At 49.2% G+C, this 21,114-nt stretch overlaps 8 protein-coding genes across 8 annotated transcripts; 3 read left to right on the top strand and 5 right to left on the bottom strand.

Moving 5' to 3' along the window:
• Window positions 1-5,901: 5,901 nt before the first annotated feature.
• Window positions 5,902-7,884, top strand: FIESC28_09551 (uncharacterized protein; the record flags this gene model as incomplete). The annotated part of the gene is made up of 5 exons (XM_031163687.1): window positions 5,902-6,278; window positions 6,330-6,428; window positions 6,485-6,552; window positions 6,609-7,025; window positions 7,076-7,884. The coding sequence occupies 5 exons, from the start codon at window positions 5,902-5,904 to the stop codon at window positions 7,882-7,884; spliced, it is 1,770 nt and encodes a 589-aa protein (XP_031012268.1).
• Window positions 7,885-8,522: 638 nt separating this feature from the next.
• Window positions 8,523-9,137, bottom strand: FIESC28_09550 (uncharacterized protein; the record flags this gene model as incomplete). The annotated part of the gene is made up of 1 exon (XM_031163686.1): window positions 8,523-9,137. One exon carries the CDS (start codon window positions 9,135-9,137, stop codon window positions 8,523-8,525), a length of 615 nt encoding a protein of 204 aa, XP_031012267.1.
• A 425-nt stretch (window positions 9,138-9,562) lies between these two features.
• Window positions 9,563-10,843, bottom strand: FIESC28_09549 (uncharacterized protein; the record flags this gene model as incomplete). The annotated part of the gene is made up of 1 exon (XM_031163685.1): window positions 9,563-10,843. The coding sequence occupies one exon, from the start codon at window positions 10,841-10,843 to the stop codon at window positions 9,563-9,565; it is 1,281 nt and encodes a 426-aa protein (XP_031012266.1).
• Window positions 10,844-11,454: 611 nt separating this feature from the next.
• On the bottom strand, window positions 11,455-13,423 carry FIESC28_09548 (uncharacterized protein; the record flags this gene model as incomplete). Its single annotated transcript, XM_031163684.1, has 3 exons — window positions 11,455-12,369; window positions 12,421-13,229; window positions 13,285-13,423. 3 exons carry the CDS (start codon window positions 13,421-13,423, stop codon window positions 11,455-11,457), a joined length of 1,863 nt encoding a protein of 620 aa, XP_031012265.1.
• A 495-nt stretch (window positions 13,424-13,918) lies between these two features.
• Window positions 13,919-14,749, top strand: FIESC28_09547 (uncharacterized protein; the record flags this gene model as incomplete). Its single annotated transcript, XM_031163683.1, has 2 exons — window positions 13,919-14,179; window positions 14,228-14,749. The coding sequence occupies 2 exons, from the start codon at window positions 13,919-13,921 to the stop codon at window positions 14,747-14,749; spliced, it is 783 nt and encodes a 260-aa protein (XP_031012264.1).
• A 145-nt stretch (window positions 14,750-14,894) lies between these two features.
• On the bottom strand, window positions 14,895-15,950 carry FIESC28_09546 (uncharacterized protein; the record flags this gene model as incomplete). Its single annotated transcript, XM_031163682.1, has 1 exon — window positions 14,895-15,950. The coding sequence occupies one exon, from the start codon at window positions 15,948-15,950 to the stop codon at window positions 14,895-14,897; it is 1,056 nt and encodes a 351-aa protein (XP_031012263.1).
• An 894-nt stretch (window positions 15,951-16,844) lies between these two features.
• Window positions 16,845-18,586, top strand: FIESC28_09545 (uncharacterized protein; the record flags this gene model as incomplete). The annotated part of the gene is made up of 4 exons (XM_031163681.1): window positions 16,845-17,128; window positions 17,175-17,310; window positions 17,366-18,353; window positions 18,402-18,586. The coding sequence occupies 4 exons, from the start codon at window positions 16,845-16,847 to the stop codon at window positions 18,584-18,586; spliced, it is 1,593 nt and encodes a 530-aa protein (XP_031012262.1).
• Window positions 18,587-18,792: 206 nt separating this feature from the next.
• FIESC28_09544 (uncharacterized protein) lies at window positions 18,793-20,846 on the bottom strand (the record flags this gene model as incomplete). The annotated part of the gene is made up of 8 exons (XM_031163680.1): window positions 18,793-19,261; window positions 19,321-19,855; window positions 19,902-19,957; window positions 20,008-20,056; window positions 20,105-20,203; window positions 20,252-20,312; window positions 20,368-20,631; window positions 20,682-20,846. The coding sequence occupies 8 exons, from the start codon at window positions 20,844-20,846 to the stop codon at window positions 18,793-18,795; spliced, it is 1,698 nt and encodes a 565-aa protein (XP_031012261.1).
• Window positions 20,847-21,114: the final 268 nt, after the last annotated feature.

The raw sequence follows: 21,114 nt of genomic DNA, 5'->3' as shown, positions 1-21,114 counted from the left end.
AAAAAAAAAAAAAAAAAAAACCCCATCGAATGACGGATAGAGCCAACCCATCGGACCGAGGCTTGGCATCCCACTTGGTGAATATTGTGGTCTGTGTTGAGTTTTTGGCTTCTGTGCTCGAAATTGGTGGCGAGCTGGCGTCAAAACCTAAAACTTATCAAGTCCCGTTCTAGCTCGTGGTTTGCTAGTTTGAGGGCTTGTGGTTCAATATGAAGGAACATGCTGCAGTGGTGTTGCCATTCAATAGACTTTTTGCTAAGTTACGCCGCGGCCTTGTTGTGGAACGCTTCAAAGCGTATCGAATCTCTACGAGTTCGGAAACGGCCAGGCGAACGTTGTTGAGCTGCTGGTTCCCCGAAAGTTGAATGCAAGTGCTGGTACTCCGTACTGTACGGCACAGCAATATCATAATGTTGAGTCTACTGTCGAGGTGTCAATATTGATTGGGTTATCAGAGTCGACAGATTTTGTCTAACAGGGGTCAATACTGTAGTATCTACGGATGCATGAGTCAAGTTAATCAGCTTAATTCGTCGTTGCAGATTGGGTCCGTAGTCTAGGCTGTCAATGTTTTAGATGACCGGTCGAACAGCTGTCGATCGACAGAACCACGTTCAGGGATGTCTTACATAGGTGTGAAACGTCAATAAAGGGACAAGCAAGTAGTCCCTAGTCTATTAACAAGATCACCACCCAACTCTATCTGCTCTGGTTAGAGTTTCGCCTGTCTCTCTGCTTGCCCCTAAAGGCTGAATCGTGCTCCAAGTACCGCATCGCGCTGACTCTGACTATTGGCTCTCGCCATCGTTGGAGCTGGAGGCCGTGGATCTTGCACGGGAATGCTTGCGGCACTCGTGATTATGTAGTAGCAGCAATAAGACTGAGCGAGTCATCGTGCCTTGCAAAGTTGTCGGCCTTTCGTTGTTTACCGTTGATGATGATCAACCACCTGGGCTTTTGATTGTGGGGAAGATCATATGCTGGAACGGTTTAGAGGAAGACGGTTGAAGAACCGGTCTATGATGTTCAATCTTGTTGATGCAAAGGTGGGACTTGGGGGTTCATGGCCCGTTGAGCATCAAACTTAAATTTTAAATCAAGGCAAATTACCGATCAGCTTCGCGTAGCTGTAGCATAGCTGCTATGGATCCTATATGTACTGTAGCGTGGTATCATAGCGGACGAGACTGACAGACGCAATGTTGGTATGTATGTGGTGATCGTTGCGCAACGACCTGTAAGAATTACTTGATCTTGCAGGCAAGTAAGTACCTAGTCAAGGAGCTCGAGAGGGTTTCGGGGGGATTCAAGCACATCTCGAATGCCCATTCTTTCCTAGTCAAGCTTTGAGAATTGAACAAAAGGCTCCGCACAACATTCCGGTGCCTTTCGGCCGTTGACAAAATCTTGTAATACTGTAGCCATATCTCGCTTGGATCCTTGGATCCCCTGCTTTGGCGTGTTTGCGTTGTCTTGCCCTGGTTTTTGGCTAGGGGAAGCTGTCCGAAGGGACGCCATTGCCAAGGTCCGACTAGCGGAGAGAACTAAACCCTTGACCATAGTTAAAATAGCTGACGAATCGTCATAACTTACTTCCATGAACTACTCGTGGCATTAGTCTAGTCTAGTTGGTACTTTGTGACTGACTCTTCAATCTTGAATCGATGCTCAGCGTCTCGTATTAATTCATTTCAACAATGCTCAATAGCGTCGGTAAGCATTATTGCCATATCGCGTCCAAGTTGATCAAACGGCACATAAATTGTTTGCCCAGGGGAAAAATCACGACGAGTGGAGATGGGAATTAAGCCATTCCAACAATTGCATTGTCGTTGATTAGCGGCAGGAGAACCCTTGGAGCCCAGACAAGTACAACGGGAAGGAAGCACGGGGCATGAGAGCACGGGACAACGGGCCACGGAGCTTGAGCCGGACGACGGGGTATGGAAGGCACGGAGCACGAAGCGGTCTGATCGACGAATACAGGATGAGAAAGCGTACCTGTCTCCTGCCCAGCTAGGAAAGCAATCGAGTGGTTTAAAATGCTAGCAAGGCAACTGCGACATAATTACAGTAAAGTAACTGACCTGCGCACGTACTAACCCACCTACCTAGCAAAAATCCCCATCCGAGAATATATGAAAAGGAAGGTGTAATAAGACGCATGTGATTGTCGTGCCTGCGTTAGAGGAAGACCGGGCCATTGAACTACCAAGGTTTGCCCTGATTGCTATGGCATTCTGGTCGCCTACAACTCAGAATGAGGTACGATGCAACGCGGATATAGGCTCGGATTATTTCCCTACAGTACGTACAGTAGGTACTGAGAAACAACTGCACGACATCCAATAGGTGTAAATCCTTTTCATCTTGCCAGTCATCATCACAAACCATTCGGCCACAATTTACGGAAACTGTACCCAGCCTGACAGGGGCCTTTTATGCCAGGGAGACTTGTTGAGCCAGGGTAATCCGGCCCGTCCAAGTTGATTCAGATCCATCTTCTAGTCGTCCAACCGCTGCCTGCCCTGCAACTGCTAGAGCCTGCCCGCCATCTCGTCTTGCCGATTCACTATCTCGCGATCCTGGAGACCAGTTATACCAAGTGCTGCAACCTCACCCTCACCGTGGTATCACAAGCGGAGCCCTTGATTTGGTTGAGAGCTAGACTTTAGCAGAGGCAGAGCCAGAGGCAGAGAGGGTCCGAGCAAAAGATTGATTCGAGTTGCCTTGTCCTCCGTAATTACGACCTCTTCTTACAATTACCGTACTAACGGTTCATGATATCCGACAGCCACAGTCTTTGTGTGCGAGTTGGGTGTACGTTATCTATAACAGTTGATGTCTTTGACATGCTGACATTGGTTAGTTGTGGGGAGACTACTAGAGCTATTGCTTCTCATGACAAAACAATCATCAAGGGCATTTCCGATCTCGCAACAGCGGCTTTCTGACCGGCCACGATGGATCGGCCCCGAGGACACGGATGATATGCAGCGACGTTGAGGCTTTTTCTCTATTTCTGTTCTTTGGACGTTGTTGTATCCGGGGTCCCACGCACAGGAGTTGGGAAACGTCCCTAAGTTCGGGCTGTTAGGAGCCATTCATTTGTGATGACCAGCCATGCCTCTGAATTTTCTTCCACAGATTTCGGCCATACTACTAAGTATACCAACATCCACTTGATTGTGTGCTGATACAACAGACAGAGGTCTAGGCCATTTGAATTCTGGAATTTATCAGTACTTCCCCATTCTTTCCTTTCCCCTTGTCGTCAATACTCGATACTTATCGGGGTATCCTCCTCAGGCCATCGAGGCTGGGCGCCACACATTGCAGTTTGCCTCCCAGCGTTCCTAGACACCAGCCCGACCACACCATTGATGAGAAGAATACGGCAAGGCGCCAAGGAAAAGATACTGAATGTCCCGGGCCCTTCTTTCCTCATAAGCCTTTCCTTAATGCCTCTGGCTCTTGAAGCCATCTGCTTCTGAAGCCGCCACTAGATTTCAAGGACGGTGCAATGATGGATCAATCTTGGTGGCGCTATATGTACACATGCTTCTATTGTTCCATCAACTACTGTGATCGCTCTCCAACGGACATGTCAAAGTCTTGGTTGTAACGCCGACATGATGGATTGTGTTCCTATAGCCTGGGCGCTGGAACTTCATTCCAACCGGCGATGGATCATATGAGGCATTGATCCAGAACCAGCTACATTTCATATGCGCTGCTGCTTTTGGTAAATGTGACAATGGCCAATCATCCTGTGCTGTGCTGCTGTCTTGAGCATGGGTTCAGACCAGCGACAGAGAAAAGCAACATGAGGATTGTACATAGTTATTAATTCGCCTCGAAATCATTCCCACAGTGAGACGTCGAGAGTGAGCGTAGGGGACTGTCCATTGGATGGAACATGGAACAACAATGTGGGTATTGGGTATTGGGTGTTGGAGTGGGTGTGGTGGGTGTGGTGGGTTTCTCTTGAGAATTGAACAGCCAGCTTCTCTCTCATGTACTAACTGTACTGTACTGTACCTAGGTAGGTAATTACTAACCTAACCACGAATGCTAACCCCATCCCCATCCTATCTCCATGGTATCCATGTTACTGTCCAGAGCCATGTCCCCAAATTTCCAATCCTGGCTCCTGGGTCCATTTGATAATGATCACATCCGTTTCCCTGCAGATCCAGAAAAAGAAATCCATCCAAGCCAGCAGATCGCGAGGTTCTCTTCCTTCTCCCTCTCTCTTCACTACGGTAGTCTCGTCCTGTCCCTCCCGTCTAGTTACAGTACAGTACACTACCCCGAAAGCACGCTCATATCAACCAGCTACCTGGGTCTGACTAGAGAAGCGAGCTTTTCCAATCTCAGCACCTTCTTGAAAACCACTTTCACAAGTCCTGCGCATTCCCGTCTTCTTTCACACTGTCTAGAAGCTTTCTCTCCAGCGCTCAGTCCTTCTTCCTTCGGCCGCCACTCGCCAATCTTCCAGCTCTCCCCGCCTGTTCCTAGGTTGAGTTTGGTGTCATTGCCATCGGTGCAGTAGCCGCAGCCATTCGTCGACTACTGTACTGGAACGTCAAACCTAGCTAAGAGGGCCTTGACACTTGACCAGACAAGCACTTTGGTCTTCGCGGAATCACCGAGCTGTGCGAACGCTACCAGAGATCTGTGCTGTTTCGCCTATCGTCATTGTGTCTGTGTAGGTACTCTGTACATACAGACTGATTGAACTGTGCCCTTTGTCCGGAGCCTGTTATCTGGTTGACGTGCCAAGATAGAGTCGGCAGCAATCTTGCCTCCTCTCCCCGCCTTCTAGAAAACCAAGAGTCCAGAAGGAAAGAAGAAAAAGCCCCTATGCGAGGCTGATCAGCAGCGGCCATCTGAGCGGGTGTCACCTAAACCTACTAATGGAACCCAAGCTAAGACCCAAGCTAAGCTAACTTTACGTACCCCCGTACTGTACCGTGCGTACAGTGCAGTACTTATTCCCCCTACAGTAACGAGTACCTAACTTACCTACCTGAATCTCTTCTCTCTCTAGTTTGAGAGCTTGTGGTCTGGGTTTTGCTCCAACCAACAACCAACAACCAGACCAGACGGGACCATCCAGCCCAGCTGCAAATCGCCGTTCTTGTCTGTGGGCTATTACCGCATCCCAGTTCGTCGTTTGCCTCTCATTGTCTGTCACTTCCTTCCATAATTATTGCACCTACTCAAGCGAAGCGACATCACGCAGCTCGCCTCGCCTACCGACGCTGGGAACCGCTTGAACCAGATCCAATTCAGGCTGTCTTTTCCTGCAAGACATTCCTTGTCCCACCCGCTCATACTCTCGTGCGCATCCAGAGAATGAGGTAACCTTCTTCAGTATTGCTCAGTACAGTACAGTACGCGCCCAGTGATCGCATCGCATCGCAAAGCAGCGCAGTCCATCGCATCAAATCGTATCGTATCGTATCGCATCAACTGTACTGTACGTTCCCTCCTCCACCTTCTGTCGACCGGTCCCGATCCCGACTCCGCTACCACTTGATGTCGCTTCATCCCCCGGTGTCTCTCGGCTTCTGATCCACAGTCTCGCACCCGCGATACCGTCCCTGTGGCCGGCCTTTGTTCCTTTCCCCTTCCTTTCCCACATCGTTCGTCGTCGTCTCAAAGTTTACTTTGCTACACACCCACCTCATCTCATCTTTACACCCCCGTTAGGCTTGAGCTCACCCTCCTCCTACCTACATTTATCTATGTACTCCATCCTTTAACCTCCCCGTTTCCTCCCGTTCTCGTCTGCCGCCCGTTTCTCCTTGCATTCTCTGTTTCTTCTTCAAGAGCAAGCATTGTCGACCCTGACCCTGACCGTCTGTACATGTCCTTTCTTGTCGACTAACCATCATGGCTACAGCGCACATGGCCGTCAGGACTGACACCTTCCCGCACTCTACCTCCCTCTCTCACAGTCATCAGTCAATGGGCGCTCGCATCATCCCCATTCCAACTCCGACGATCAAGATGTCTCCTCCCAGTAACGGCGATCCAATGGAGATAACCTCACCCGCGCCATCTTCTAACGGTAACCACAACTCCGACTCCGAAGCCAACGGCAACGGCAAACCAAACGACCGGCCCAAGAACTCTCCTGCGCCCGATACCAACAATGTCACGAACAACAGTACCAACAACTCCAATAGCATGCCTGCGCCCCCGCCAGCGGCCGCTGCTGTACACCAGCCCAAAATTGTTCAGACAGCCTTTATTCACAAGCTCTACAAGTGAGATTGCGCTGCTAGAAGCATCACCACGACTTGCTAACGTCACGCTAGCATGCTGGAAGACCCAAACATTCAACATCTGATCTCCTGGTCAGCGAGCGCTGAAAGTTTCGTTATGTCGCCCTCAGCCGACTTCTCAAAAGTCCTATCGTGCGTTCCAAACAACCTCGAACTGGTCAATTAGTTACGCGGCTAACGCCTGCCAGGCAATACTTTAAGCACACCAACATATCTTCATTTGTGAGACAGCTCAACATGTACGGCTTTCATAAGGGTAAGTCTTGCGGGTTTCAGATTTCAGAACCAATCATAATCACTAATTCGTACCAGAACGCGACGTTTTCCACACGGGAAACCCTGACACGACACTATGGGAATTCAAGCATGGCAACGGCAACTTCAAGCGCGGTGATCTCGTAGGTTTACGTGAGATCAAGCGTCGAGCTAGCAGACATGCCCTTGTACACCGCGAAAGCAATTATACGAAACCTGCGACATCGCAACCGGGCACTCCGGCCGAGCCCGTTCCTCTTCCACCAGACAGTGCCGACGCCCGATTGCTCAACATTGAGCATACACTGTTTGATTTGAGCAATCGTCTGCAAAGAAGCGAAGAGGCAGCTCACTATATGCATGTCAAGAACCAAGCGACCATGGAAACCATGAACCGACTGCTTCATTTTAACCAAGAGCTCTCCAGGACTATGTTATCCCTTGTTCCTGCAGAGAGCCCAATCTCCCGCGATGGTGCGTACCACTCCTTACAAACGTGTTGACAGCATCTAACACATTTTTAGTGATTACTTTACAGGGAGAGATCCAAAGGCAGGTTGATGTCCTCAGAACGATCGACGAGCCACCGCAAGAGCCTCCCTATACTGGTCGGCAGCAATACTTTGCTGGGGTTGAGAATGCTCCAGTATCCCCGAGACAGCTGGCTCAAGATGACCAGCGACGGGGTCCCACCTTGGGCGTTCCTTCAGCGCGCAGTCAGAACTTCTACAAACCGCCAGTGCCCTCAAACTTGTCAACCAGTACCAGAAGACCGTATGGTTCTATCAGTGGCAGTAGCACCACCCAGTCGTCTCCATTGCGCACAGGTCCTCCACCTCCGCCTCCCGCTCCTCATCCTCTGTCCAACGTCGAGACTGTTCCTGGCCCTGGAAGCTTAGCACGCCGCCACACGGCCGCCGATATTCGTGCTCACGGCTGGCAACCGACGCCTTCTCCCTTCAGTTCCGGCGCACCATCCGGTGCATGGCCGCCCTCACCCAGCAGAGTGGCCCCAGAGGAGCAGCGTATCCGGGACTCCCTGTCGACATACTCGCTACAAAATGCATCTCAAGTACATCCCCATTCACGACCAACTACTCCTCCACCACCATTCGCGAACGGAATTGGTGGAGGTTCAGATACTTTTGGGGGATGGTCATGGGGTTCTGCTGGCCGTGAGAACAAGAATCTTTCTGTAAAAGATCACTCGGCCCCGGCAACTCGACGTGGAAGTATGGCGCATATCTTGAACCCCAGCGATACCGCCGAGCGATCAGACGAAGACGAGGACCCTAGAGGGGACGACGACAGAAAGCGAAAGCGAATGCAATAAAAATACACGGCAATAACATTAAAAATATAACATAATCACACCGGCTGACCCGGGAACTTTTCATTTATCTCGATGGATACATCGGTATTCTTTAACAGAAGCATGCCGCGTACATACTACACAGATTTCATATTTGGACATTCGCAGACATCATATCAGACCATGCACACAATTGCACTTTCATGGCAAAGGAAGCCTACTTTGGAGTATAGGACATGGGACGGGCTAGAGGACGGTCATGGGAGGCTTTCTTCATCACCAGCGTGACGCATTGCAATTCCATGGCAGGCATTTTGTTTAATCGTGTGGAATTTCTTCTCGCCCTCGTTGACACAGTGAATTCTTTTCAGTACACTCATGGGACGAATATATTGGTCTTGAAGGAGTTGCATGGTTGGTGCTGGGTTATACCATCTGAGGGTGTTATCATGGGATAGGGTATTTTGAATTAATGACCACCATCGGTATAGCACCATATTACGATCTTAAATCATTTTGGAGTTGAAGAAGTATATTCGCTCCTTTCAGTTCGTCCAATGGTCTCTCCAAGTGAACAACGGTGACTCGAAGTATAAGTAATCGACAGATTAGACATCGGATTTGGGGTATCTTATTAATTAACAATGACTTGCAAGCTCTCATACAGGCTCCTCTGCCTTTGCATTCTCAGTTTTCTGCTTCTTCTTCTTCTTGTTTTTACTCTTGCACTTGTTGGCTGCCACTCCCTCAAGACTTGTGCTCTCTTCCTTGGTTGTACCATTCTTCATCTCAATATCTGCTTCAGCCTGAGCTTCGCCTGTGTTGTTCTCCTTTCTCTCGCCCGTCGTTGTAGGCAACGCTTGGTTCTCAGGCTCAGGCTCAGGTCCAGCAACCTCCTTTCGCAACCTCTTTCTCTTTCCTAGTGCACTCCTTCCAACCTCCTCTTCGCTCTCGCTCTCCTCGACCTTTTTCTTCGCCTTACCCGTAGCACCCTTACCGACTCTACCCCTCAGGAACCTCTCTTCCTTAGAGTTGGCGTGTTTCTGCACGTCTTTCTTCTCAGGCACGTAGCCGACTCCAGTATTCGGTTGTGTACCGCGAGTGAGATCTTCGTCGTTGTCGTCTGGAATGGCGCGGCGCTTTACCGGCGCAGGATTGTTTTGGTTCATGGTCTTGAGAATGGACGATCTCGAGGCGATAGAGAGGGAAATACGGTTTGTGAGGGAGGCGTAGTTGTCTGCAACAGGCAGAGGCGGTGGTGGTTTAGGAGCCATTGAGACTTGTAGCTGTGATGCGATTGATATAGGGGAGGATATAAGGGTTTAGAAAGAAACAATAATCTGATCTTATTAGATACAAGGCGAGTCGGCAATAAAATGTTTATAGTGCTAGACGGAAAAATTGACAGTTCAAGTTTGACGCTTTCGCAGAAGAATTTCATATGCGACATTCTAGCCTGGGTGCTTATCTTATCTGCAGAGGAACGTCTGCAACATTAACAAACCATTGAAGAAACACCATAATAATAGTAACAAATTAAAAATCTATCTACGTGCTTTTTAAATATTTACTAGAATTGATTATAATTAAGAAAACCAAACAGCCTCTACCCATCTATACGCTAATGTTTTATTCGAGTCGTAATTTCGTAAACGTTAAGTGCCTTTGCTCTGTATTACTCACGTTCGTGACCATTCGATTAATAGCTAGCAGTCGTATCTCTTAGACTGAGCACGTAGGGCAGGTCTGTAGAATCATGGTGCGTAGCCAATCGAATGACAGACCCGGAGCTGCCTGAAGACTTGGACCGAAGGCTTGAGGTTGACGGGTGGCTCATGGGGTATCGGCGCTGACTTTGAGCAAGACTATTATTACTTGATCTTCGTGACAAAGTTCCTCGTCCAGTAATTCCACTTCTCATACTATTAGGAGCGGTCTGGTAGACGTTCCAGGTATTAGTTGAAGGTTGATGTCTTAATCGTCGAGTAGAGCTACTGATACTGGCAGCATCCGAAGGTGTTAGATTGCTGCGAGAAGTGCCACTTCTGGTATCGTCATCGCCGGTGGTGGATGGCGAGGATGCCTCTTCTTGATCGTCAAGGATGTTCGGGTCCAGAGGCTCCATTGCGCGGAGAATTTCAGCAAAAAGGTGCATCAGCTCTTTGAACTGAGCATTAGAAATGGGTCGATTAGAGAAGCGAGCGTATTCATAGTGTGAAAGAAACTTGGTAGCGTTTGCGTCCATGGTGAGTACTCCCAACCCGGCAAGATGAACTACGTAGTCGCGCAAGCTCATGTTGGCGGTTCGCTGGAGGAGAGCTACAGCCTCGGGATCGAGTAGAGGTGGATTTGTCTCAGAGGTCGGATCGGGGGGTGCAAGAGTCAAAGCCTTGCCTTCGATAAGATTGGGAAGTTCGGAGAAGACGGTTGAGTACTCGAGGTTGGGCAGATCGGGCGTGTTGGGCGAGGACCATCCGTAGTGCTCAATATCTCCCCATACTGGTTTTCGACGAGGTATTACCACCACAAGCTCCTCCGCGGGGCCTTCAGGGCCATCGAAACCCATCTTGACTCTCGTTTCGACATTTTCGTCATCAGAGGCTGTGTTTTCAGTCTGAAGTCTTGGACGTGATTCGTATGCGATTGATGCACTGCGGCCAAGACCCAAGCCGATTACCTTGTGAACAGTCGAGCGCAGATCGCCCTTTTCGATAGGCACCCATCCCTTTGGTATCGATCCCAACTCGGTTTTGTTGATATAGAGGCGGGTGATAAAGACGAAGGAAACAACAACGATGGCAGTGACGTAGGCGGCAATTAGAATCCAGATGTTATAGAGCTGTCGGTTTTGGAACGAGCGATGGATCGCATCGGCTGGAGTAGCTATTAAGAGTCCGAGAAGACAAACATAGAGAAGAACGTAGAGCGTGCGATAGATGATGGAGGCGACGAGCCGTCTGCGGGATACGGGAGACGCCATAGTTCTAGTCCATACATAGGTAGGCCAAAGACAGTCGCAGTTGCGATGCAGTCAAAGGCCGCTATGACCTGGAAATCGATAAGAAACAGAATAAGGATGAATTATGGTACATGACTAAATAAAGTAAGAAAATTAGGTTGGAGTACGGGCAGTAGCAAGAGGTTGAATGAGTGAATCCAGTGAGTGGTGTCACTGTAGTTGGTTGCTGAGGGGGCTGGGATGGGCGAATCGAATGTCCAAAGGGTGAACCATTGGATGGTTGATTGACGCAATCAAACCAAGTAGAGTTGGAGTGCGGTATAGTAAAAAGAGGTTGGAATAGGACAAAACAGTGTTTTATCAAGACGGACACGGCCCGTCAACACGGTTTACCAGGAGGCCCATGGCCCCACTGTCACTTTAATTACGCTTCAATGTCATCTTATATTGGATCCAAGCTTCCATATTGAGGTATCCGTCCGTATGTATAGACAAGAATTTATGTAGGTACGTAGGTGGTTGTTAATTATAGATGCTTCTTCTTCCCCCAGTTACAAATTGTTACAATGGTATCATAATACATTAGTCTACCCCAAGTCTCATCAACCTTATACATTCCCTCCTCTCAATTCTCATGATCCAACTTCTGCCATCTCAGACTTCTTTGCATCTGCGCAAGCCTCTTTGGCCAACCGAATATCAGTCAGCGTCAACCTGAGGTCACTGCTATAGGGCTCGAAATTGGCCAATACTTGCTGCAAAGCCGTCTTCAAAGCATCCACAACCTTTTCCACCTCGGGGCTCACTCTCTTGCATGACACGTCGGTCCAGTGCAACGGGAACTCGATGCGGAAAGCCTCTAGCTTTTTGATGACGGTTGTAAAGGTTCGAATAATGCTGGGCACGTCTCTGTGCACGTTGCCGAACTGGTCCTCCGCCAAACTATGCACTGAAAGATGGTGAAGTACGTGAATCGCGTTAATGCAGAGTGTAGGCTCGGCATACGGTGTTCCCAGCACCGCGGCGGCGAATCGGGTTCGGAAGTCTTGCTGGAACAGAGAAGCAATAACGTCAATCTCCATCATTCGAAGCGTCCACTGTTCAAACTGTCCCCTAAGGTGCTCAGGAGCGACAAGTTCCTGCTGTTCTTTGGTCAAGACCCGGTCCTTGGCTTCCTTCCATGTCTTCTTGGCAATTGGGCTAAGCTTGGAGGCAGGAGACTCGCCAGGGGATCGTGCGACCTGACCTAGTCGCTTCTCAACCTCGCTTCGCATCGTTGTAGACGCTGTTCGGGTGTTGAAGATAGGGTCATCCCGGAGAGGAGCAGACACACGCTGTTTAGGTTCCGCACTGGGTGCAGCGGGAGGCGCATCAGGGGCTTTGCCGTAGGCGTCGACTCTGGTCTCGATAGACTTCACTACGTCTAAGCAGATGGAGTAAACTTGGGACCACATGGGTCCGTCCTTGCGGTCAATGTCTTCGTATATAGCCTGTCGACGTGTGTCGAAGCCCTGGGCGATATATGCAAGCTCCCACATGGCGAATGCCTAAATAAGTTAGGAAGATCCGTGGGTTTGGGTTGTTGCATACAAGCTTACCTTAATGGATAGTTTCTTGCTCTTAAGTCCATTCAGAAGACTGCCATTGGGGTCCTTGGACTCAGAGGTAAGAGGCTTGCCGTTCTTCAGGGGCGCCTTGACCATGAAAGAAGAGAAAGCAAAGTTACCGATGTTCCAAATCAGGTGAACCAAGGTTCCCGCCTCCATACAGCGGAATAGAAGCCAAAGATCGCTGGGCCAAGTAGGTGGGAGCATGTTGGTCTTGGGTAGGTTGTAAAAGATGCGCAAGAACATGAGTGCCCAGCCCCAGATGAAGGATCGAAGGATAGCGTAATATAGCACCATAGCGACAGGAAGCGCGGTGGCAGCACCTCCGACAGAATCGCTGAAGGTGTGTGGAATTGCGTAGTAAACGAGCTTCAACGCGTCGGGTTGCTTCTCATTTTTGCCCTTTGATAATCCGAGCACAAGGCGATCGGTGTCTTTTCGATAATGGTTGAATGTTTGCGTAATAGCACATGACACCATGTAGGCCAGCAGGAAAAGCGGCCTTTCGTTGAGTCTCGCGCGATCTCCGTGGAAGTAGGTGATCCAGGATAGGTTTGCCCCAGAAGACATTGCCCAGAGAAAAACATGACTGAAGAGCAAGCTTGAAAAGCCATACCAAAACAAAGTCTCGTACGTTTTAAGTTGCGTGATTGTGCTTCGGAAGGTTTGGAAACCGGAGCCGGTTGTACGTAGGCCAACGTGGTAGTTTGCTATTCGGAGCACGACGATCGCAAGGCCACATGTGAAGATGAAGGCAGTTCGGAAGCCAGCAGGGCCAATGGGAAACCATGCCCAGAAGTCTATAAGGAAGGTCAATTAGCAAAGTGTATGTGAGGCCAGAGTATTCCGACTGACAAGAAGTCCAGTTATCCAAGAGAAGAGCCTGAAGATACGATACAATCAGCAAAACAGTGGCAGTTGAGGTAAATCGCCTATGCAGAGCTGGCTGCAAGAAGTCCTTATAAGGCGCCTTTCTAACAGTGGTGGCTGCCATCTTCACAGCGCATCCCTGAGATAAAGAAGAGCTCGGGAGATTGTTTTGCGATGATGTCGAGGTTGTTTCGGAGGAAGACTAAGAATGGAAGCTGGAAGCTCTAAGCTCGATCCAAGTAAATAAAAATCTCCAGCCAGCAACCACTCATCATAGACGCTAGCAGCGCAAGGTGCAAGCGAAGCTCCATTACTATCAGTCACGTGCTGATAGTGCAGGTCCGACTTGTCTGTGGTTGGCTAGACTCGTCCTCATGTCCAATTACGTATGTCTTCCATGTTTCGCTTTAACTTGATTGATTGTTGATATGGAACCTCAGCCACCTTCTACTGTAGGCACCGTACTAAGTTAGGTAGGCAACAGGTGACTTGATTCAACATTGGCTGGCGCATTTGCCCATCTCGTTATTCTACCTATACATCAACAAAACGTAATATTTGTTTATAGCGACTTTCTGCTTCTGAATTCGACTAGAAACCCTCACAGCCCATAAGCATCATGTCATTTGACCTCGAATCCGGCCGCGGAGGCTATACCGATGACCCAGCCTTCCAAGAGCTACAGTACGAGCTGAAGAGCAAAGTCCAGGCCCTTCTCAGCAGCAATCGAAAGCTCGCCAACGATGTCAACGTGCTGGGAACTAGGAAGGATACACCGCGACTGCGGGAGCGAGTTCACAAAAGTATGGAGAAGACGAAGGATATGTGTAATGAGATCGGCGACGGTGTCAAGCGGCTTCAAACATGGGAGGACTTGACCGTATGTTGAACCTTTTCGAATCCTGTATCGCATGCTAATTCTACTCAGAAACAACAAAAGTATGAACAAACAAAGGTGTCGAGCGAATTCCGAGCTGCTCTCGACGACTTTTTAAACCTCCAGCGACGTGCCCTGGAAAAAGAGCGCGCATCAATTACCGCTGCCCGTGCGGCACAGGATGGCGAATCCGCCGAGGGCGCTCCATCCGAAACCCAGTTGGAGCAACTGCAGCAACAGGAACAGCGTATTGTACTCGCACCTCAAGATGAAGTCGACTTCCAGGAAGCTCTTATCATCGAGCGTGAGGAGGAGATCCGCAACATTGAGCAGGGCGTTGGCGACCTGAACGTTCTCTTCCGACAAGTAGCGCAAATTGTGAACGAACAGGGAGAGCAGCTTCACACGCTCGCGGACACTGTGGAAGGTGTCCGAGAAGATACGCAGCAGGCTGACATTGAGAACCGACAGGCCGCGCGGTACCAAAAGGCAGCCCGCAACAAGAGTTGTTGCCTGTTGCTGATCCTTGCTGTCATTCTGACCATTGTTATCCTTGCCATTGTCCTTGACTAGATTGTTTGAGCGCAGCCTTGACGATTATGGGTGGCCAGTTCTTGTTTTCTTTTTGAAGGCGTCTATCGGAGTTTTATTTTCAGGTATACAGCTATAGGGGCACACAATGGTAGTTACAGACAAAGCTCTAATCGATTGCTCTTGTCTAAGACTTTCCTTCGTTTTGTGACTGGCGTGGCAGGAGAAAGGGGAGCTCTTTGTTCATCCTGGGAACCGTCAGACTTGCGGTTTTTGGTGTGACTAATCGTGTCAAGAAGAACTGGTTGGCCCAGGTGAGGGCGAACGACGTACTCCAATAGAGAAAGATGGCGCAGGGCAAGTCAGCAAAGAGAATGGGTAATGCGGGCATCAAGAGCAAAGTCCTGCCCAGAAGTATTTGCAATCGATTGGTAAATTGGCGATCAGTTCCGTCTTTAGGCTGTATGTTGAGCAATTCTTTGATCGGCATCTTGCTCCAAACACTCGAGGCAAGAATCGCCGAGCAGATGATAGGTAAACCGTAGTAGGGATCCGCAGAAGACAAATCTGTAAACCACAGCAACCCTCCGTTCACTAACGACTCGTCGAACATGCTGCTCGCAGCTCCAAGATCTGCAGTTACTGAATCTGCATTACTCAGACCGATCTGGTGACTGATCCAGCCTAAGGGGGCACCGCATTTACGTCGTAGTGCTTCGGATACGGTGACAAAGGGGACCATTCCAAGCAGCGGCACAAGACTCTTCCAGCGCTGTACGCCCCATGCCTTGTAAATTCGTTTTGATGACTTGGCAGTAGCACCCGCCATGCGAACTTTCTGGATTCGATAAGGCAGTTCGGCGTCAGCCATTTCCCTGACATGGCGACTTCCCCAGGCTTGTACCAGGGGCTTCAATGGAGTTCTAGCCTCACGCAGACGGCGGGCGTAAAGTTGAAGTGGGAATCGAATAGTCGCGTTGATGCCTACAGCAAGCAATGGGATAGCCACATACCATGGCATACCTAAGCTATGTGCCCAACTGAGACTGTCAGCTGTGGCAGTAACTGTGTCTCCAAGCACAGAAGCGACGGAGAAATTCCTTCGGCTGGCGCATGGTGAAGTTACGGAATTGGTGAGAGCTGGTTGTGAAATACCAACTGAGCGGCGCGGTAGATTGGTGACTGGAAGAAACGGCCTAGCATGAGGCGATATAGAGTAAGCGGTTCGCCTGAGGAGAGACATTTCATTTCATAAATCCCGTGGGTTCGGGTGTGATCGATCTCTTGGTTGGGGTGAGTGAGGTTCGGAAGTGAATTCATTGAGATCAATGAGATGAAGTTGGACTGGGGCTATTTTTATTTTCTTATAGCGCATGGCCAATGAGAACCTATATCTCAACGCTGCAATTCCACGAGTTCCATGACACACTTCTCTGTTGTTCAACGTCTCGATCACGCCGGATCCATGAATGAACTACCTAAAACTAATTGCTGAATAACCTATCTAATGTTTTTCAAAATTCTACATACACATTCGAAGATAGAGTTTGCCAAACTCTGGCTGTCAACCGAGAAGACGTGTCAACAAACCCTAGAATGGTAAACACCCGAAACTATCGCATCGCCATTGTTAAACAAACATCATACGGTCCGGAAGATGATACGGATACGTTGCCGAAATCTCTGAATACCTTCAATTCATCCTGTCCGCGGGCACCGCTAGAAGGGTCCATTGACTGGGGTTAGAGCCTCAAACCCCTGCATGTATAGCTGCAGTGCAGCCCCAGTGGACAGCTTGGAGCTTAGCAGTACCTAAACTTAGCTTATCTAGGTACCTACCTACCTGAGGTAGCTCGGTAGGTCTATCCCCCACCAATTTTTGAGACGAAACGGGACGGGACCTAGAGTAGACGTCACCTCACCTCACACTATCATCGCACTTATTCTTGCTCACTCATGGTGGCCTTTTGCTACCACAAATCTTCCACCTGACGCCCTTGAGGCTTACATAAATACCTCCTCTCCTAACGTCCTCTTTACGGGGTATTCTAATTCTTTTACCATCTTTCTTCGACCTCGCCAAACCATATCCCGCCTCTTCCACCACCTATAGAGCCGACGAAAGACGATCCCAACGATGCCTCCCCCAGTGGCATTCGTGCCTCTGGTCATTCTGATCGCTATACCCCTGTTAGGAAAGTTTCTTCGCCAGTTCCTAGGATGGTCCCTTCAAAAACGAACAGACGGTCGCCGCGCCCATCTCCTGTCTCTCATGACGGAGGAGGACTCAGCTGCTCGCGCCAACGATCCTCAAGGTAGCGCTGAAACGAAGCTCGTATTCGATGTCGACGATAGCCTGCAAAATACACTGAGTGCCCAGAAAGACTGGGCTGGTATTGTTGGGTTCTTCCATCCATTCTGGTACGTTGTTGTGGAGCTATCATGGAACCGTGCTAATACAAACAAGCAATGCCGGAGGCGGCGGAGAGCGGGTTCTCTGGGCTGCGATCCGGGCCACGCAAGATCGTTGGCCAAAAGCGAAATGTGTAGTGTATACTGGCGATCATGATGTTACTAAGGATGCTATTTTGTCCCGAGTCAAGGTACGTCGGCTGAAGAACTTATGAGTCAACCAACGACGTGCTTACACCCTGATAGACCAGATTCAACATTGAGCTTCACGCTCCCACGATAACCTTTCTCTACCTATCCAAACGAGACTGGGTTCTTCCCTCTACTTGGCCCTATTTCACCTTGCTTGGCCAGTCCCTTGGTTCTCTTGTTTTGGCTTGGGATGCTTTCTCGCTCTTGGTTCCTGATGTGTTCGTCGACACGATGGGCTACGCTTTTGCTCTCGGCCTATGCAAATTTCTTTTTCCCAGTGTTCCGACCGGAGCGTATGTGCATTATCCTACAATCTCCACGGATATGCTCGAATCTCTTGATGCAAAGGCGGACGCAGGAACTCAGGGCGCGCACGCTGGAAAGGGTGCTGGGGCTCAGGGCTTCGCCAAGAAGAACTATTGGAAGCTTTTTGCCGTGATTTACTCCTTGGTTGGTTCGTCAGTAGATGTTGTCATGACAAACTCGACTTGGACTCAAGGTCACATCAAGAGCTTGTGGGGTCCATACCGAAAAGAGAAGAGCAAAACAGATCCGATTGCAGTCGTCTACCCTCCTACCGCAGTTCGAGAGATGGAACGCGAGGTCGAAGTCTCCCAGGACAGCGAAAAACGACGAGAGAAAGCCATTGTCTATCTTGCGCAATTCCGACCCGAGAAGAATCATCAGCTCATCCTTCGATCATTTGCCGCCTTCCTCAAGACTAAGAGCGAGGCAGCTAAGGGTACAAATTTGATCTTGATTGGAAGCGTTCGAGATGATTCCGACGCGAAACGTGTGTATCAGCTACGACTTCTTGCCAACGAACTTGGTATCAAGAACAGTGTTAAGTTCCACCTTGATGCTCCTTGGTCAGAGGTTCTAGAATGGCTGAGAAAGGCATCCGTGGGCGTCAACGGCATGTGGAATGAACACTTCGGGATTGGTGTCGTGGAATACCAAGCCGCTGGTCTCATCTCCGTGGTACATGATAGCGCTGGCCCCAAGTTTGACATTGTTGTGCCGATCGACAGCCAGCCAACAGGTAAGTTGTTGCTTGTCGAGTCAATTATTTGCTAACCACTGCGCCTAGGCTTTCATGCTACAACGGAGGAAGAATTCGCAGAGGGCTACGAGAAGGCCTTGTCACTTCCAGATCCTCTCTCGGTCCGGCTACGAGCACGTGAGTCCGCCAAAAGATTCACTGAAGAAGAGTTCGCAAAGAAGTGGACGGTCCAGATGGCACGTTTGGTATCGCTAGCGAGACGAGAGGCGTAGGTCTAATGCAGACAATTGAAAGGATACCCCCTTTTCTTCTTAGACAGGAAAAAGCCGAGCCCAAGAAAGAGACCATATAGAATCATTAATATATCCGGCGCAGAGATTAGCCATAGTCTCGTTCCTACTCGTCGCTGTAGCATTCAAAAGCATTTGTCAGCTCGAATAAATCAACAGCAACAACAGAACATGATTCTATTCCTTCTTTAAAGCGTTGCACCTCCGCTGTTCTTCTGCCTGGGCTCAGGGGCAATCTCAAAAACGCCATCCAAGTCTCTGATCAGAGCCTGCACCGAACTTAACCCCTCGTCGACCCAGGTGATATTATGGCCCCTCTCCTTCAGTGACGGAACGTCATATAAACTGAACTTGTTTTCCACAAGCAAAGTATTAGGCATGAGCTGATTGTGAACACGCGGCTCACGGACAGCATCTTTGATAGACCAAGACGGCGAAGTCAGGACACGCCAGGCAACTTGGGTAGTAGCAGAAATGATACGCGACCCTCCTGCGGCGCCAATTACTGCAAACAAGGAGCCGTCTTTGTGGGAAACGATGAGGGGTGTACACGACGAAAGAGGACGTTTGTTAGGACGGATAAAGTTGGCTTCTGCTGGAGCGAAACCAAATTCGTTTGGAACACCTGGAATGGAAAAGTCGTTCATCTCATTGTTTCTAGAGTTTATTAGCACATGTAAGCTCTGGAACAGGTTAGGGACTGTTGATCGACTTACAAAATCACTCCAGTGAGGTTGTCCATGAGGAGAGATCCAAAGATCAGGTTTACAGTAGTGGTCAAAGAAACAGCCATGCCATCACGATCTGCAGTAACGACATGTGAAGTACCGTGACCGTCTGATGAGTAAATCCCATCGGGATCATACTTCTCAATATCTTGAGTCGTCCAAGGATCAATCTTTTCTCGAATCTTGTCGGCAGTCGTGTGGTTGAGCATCTCGTGCTCGAGCCCCGAGACCCCATCGACGAAATCAGGATCGCCGAGGCGCAGTCTAGCGCCATAAGCAAACTTCATTGCTTCGATATAGATGTGCAGTGTGGTGTTCTGATCTGCATCCTGGTGCGAGTAGCCGTTCATGGTGTTTAGAATGTTGAGCGAAACTGCGCCACCCGCTGGAGAACTCATGCCGTAGACATAATAGCCTTTGTAGTCGGTGTGAAGGACCTCGCGGGAGATAACTTGGTAGTCCTTCATATCGTCCAATGTCATGGTGCCATTCGAATCTTGGATAGTCTTGATCATGCTTTCCGCTATTCGGTGTCAGTATTCAGTTGGCTCACAAAGCTCTATGCTTACCCAAAGGACCAGTGTAGAAGACATCGGCGCCATGATCTGCGATAGCTTGAAGAGTGCTAGAATAATTAGTAGAGTTAGGGGGCTTTGAAGCTGGTCTCAAACTTACCGCGCATATCGCTTTCTTGTCATCTTCTCACCTTCTGCAATAAGTCGTCCTGTTTTGATGTCAACACAAGTTTAACCCCAAACCAAGCAAAGCCTACCATTCGGGGCAAAGTCCTCCGCCCATGAAGGATCTTCGATGAACAAGTTATGATGCCCTTTGGCTGTCTTGTCAATAAATCTGGCCATATCGGCATTGACTAAGCTATATTAGCCCGGTTGTTCTATATGGTTGGATTCAGCTTTACCTATGAAGCCATCACGAGCGACCTTGATAGCCCCTTGCAAGATGGTTTCCCAGGGGAGGCTCTGATTGTGTTTGTTAGCTTTGTAGAACGAGTGAAAAAGTGTCTGTGGTTCGTACACCGTATTTCTTGTGCGCATACTCGAAGCCGCGGACTTCGCCAGGCACACCGACAGATAGGCCTCCATAGATACTGCCATTGACATTCCCTCGGTACATATCTTCATAGGCTGCTGAAGGTGCCGATTCCCTAAAGTCGATTGCTTCATAATTGCCATCCTTATCTCGAACAAGCATGAAACCACCTCCGCCAATGCCAGAGTGATACATGCCAATCACTCCGACACAGAATGTCGTTCCAATCATGGCATCAACAGCATTTCCCTGCGGGGGTTAGCTGGTCAAGTAATGAATGGTAAGGCCTTTGGACGTACACCTCGTGCTAACAGGTCCCGGCCTATGTAGCTGCATTCTTGAGCCTCCGACACGACAGCCCCCTTAGTACCTATCCCTGGAGAGAGGAACTTCTCCAAGATGGGACTTGCTGATAACAAGCCATAATGTACACTCGATGCGAGTAGCAAAGATGAGATTTTCATTGGGTAATAGATACTCTATCTGTTAAAGAAAGGTTAGTACGTGGCTTTCACAGAGCAGCAGTATTGGTTAAGAATCGCATACTATGTATGAGTTTATAGGGTAGGAGATACTTGGACAAGAGACAGAATTTCGGCAATCTGAAAATCGACAACTGCACAAGTATTGCAGACCTCTCGAGAACTGATGACTGATCTTCCGGGAGGGTTAAGGTGCTTATCAGTGGTTGAGGAAAGGATGAACACCGACGATGCGCGTGCTGATAAGATA

This window comes from Fusarium coffeatum (genome assembly GCF_003316985.1).
Source record: "Fusarium coffeatum strain FIESC_28 chromosome Unknown BRIP53273_contig_250, whole genome shotgun sequence".
NCBI classification, from domain to species: Eukaryota; Fungi; Ascomycota; class Sordariomycetes; order Hypocreales; family Nectriaceae; genus Fusarium; species Fusarium coffeatum.
The sequence above is the reverse complement of the archived record's forward strand: the minus strand, read 5'-3'. Positions and strand labels throughout refer to the sequence as shown.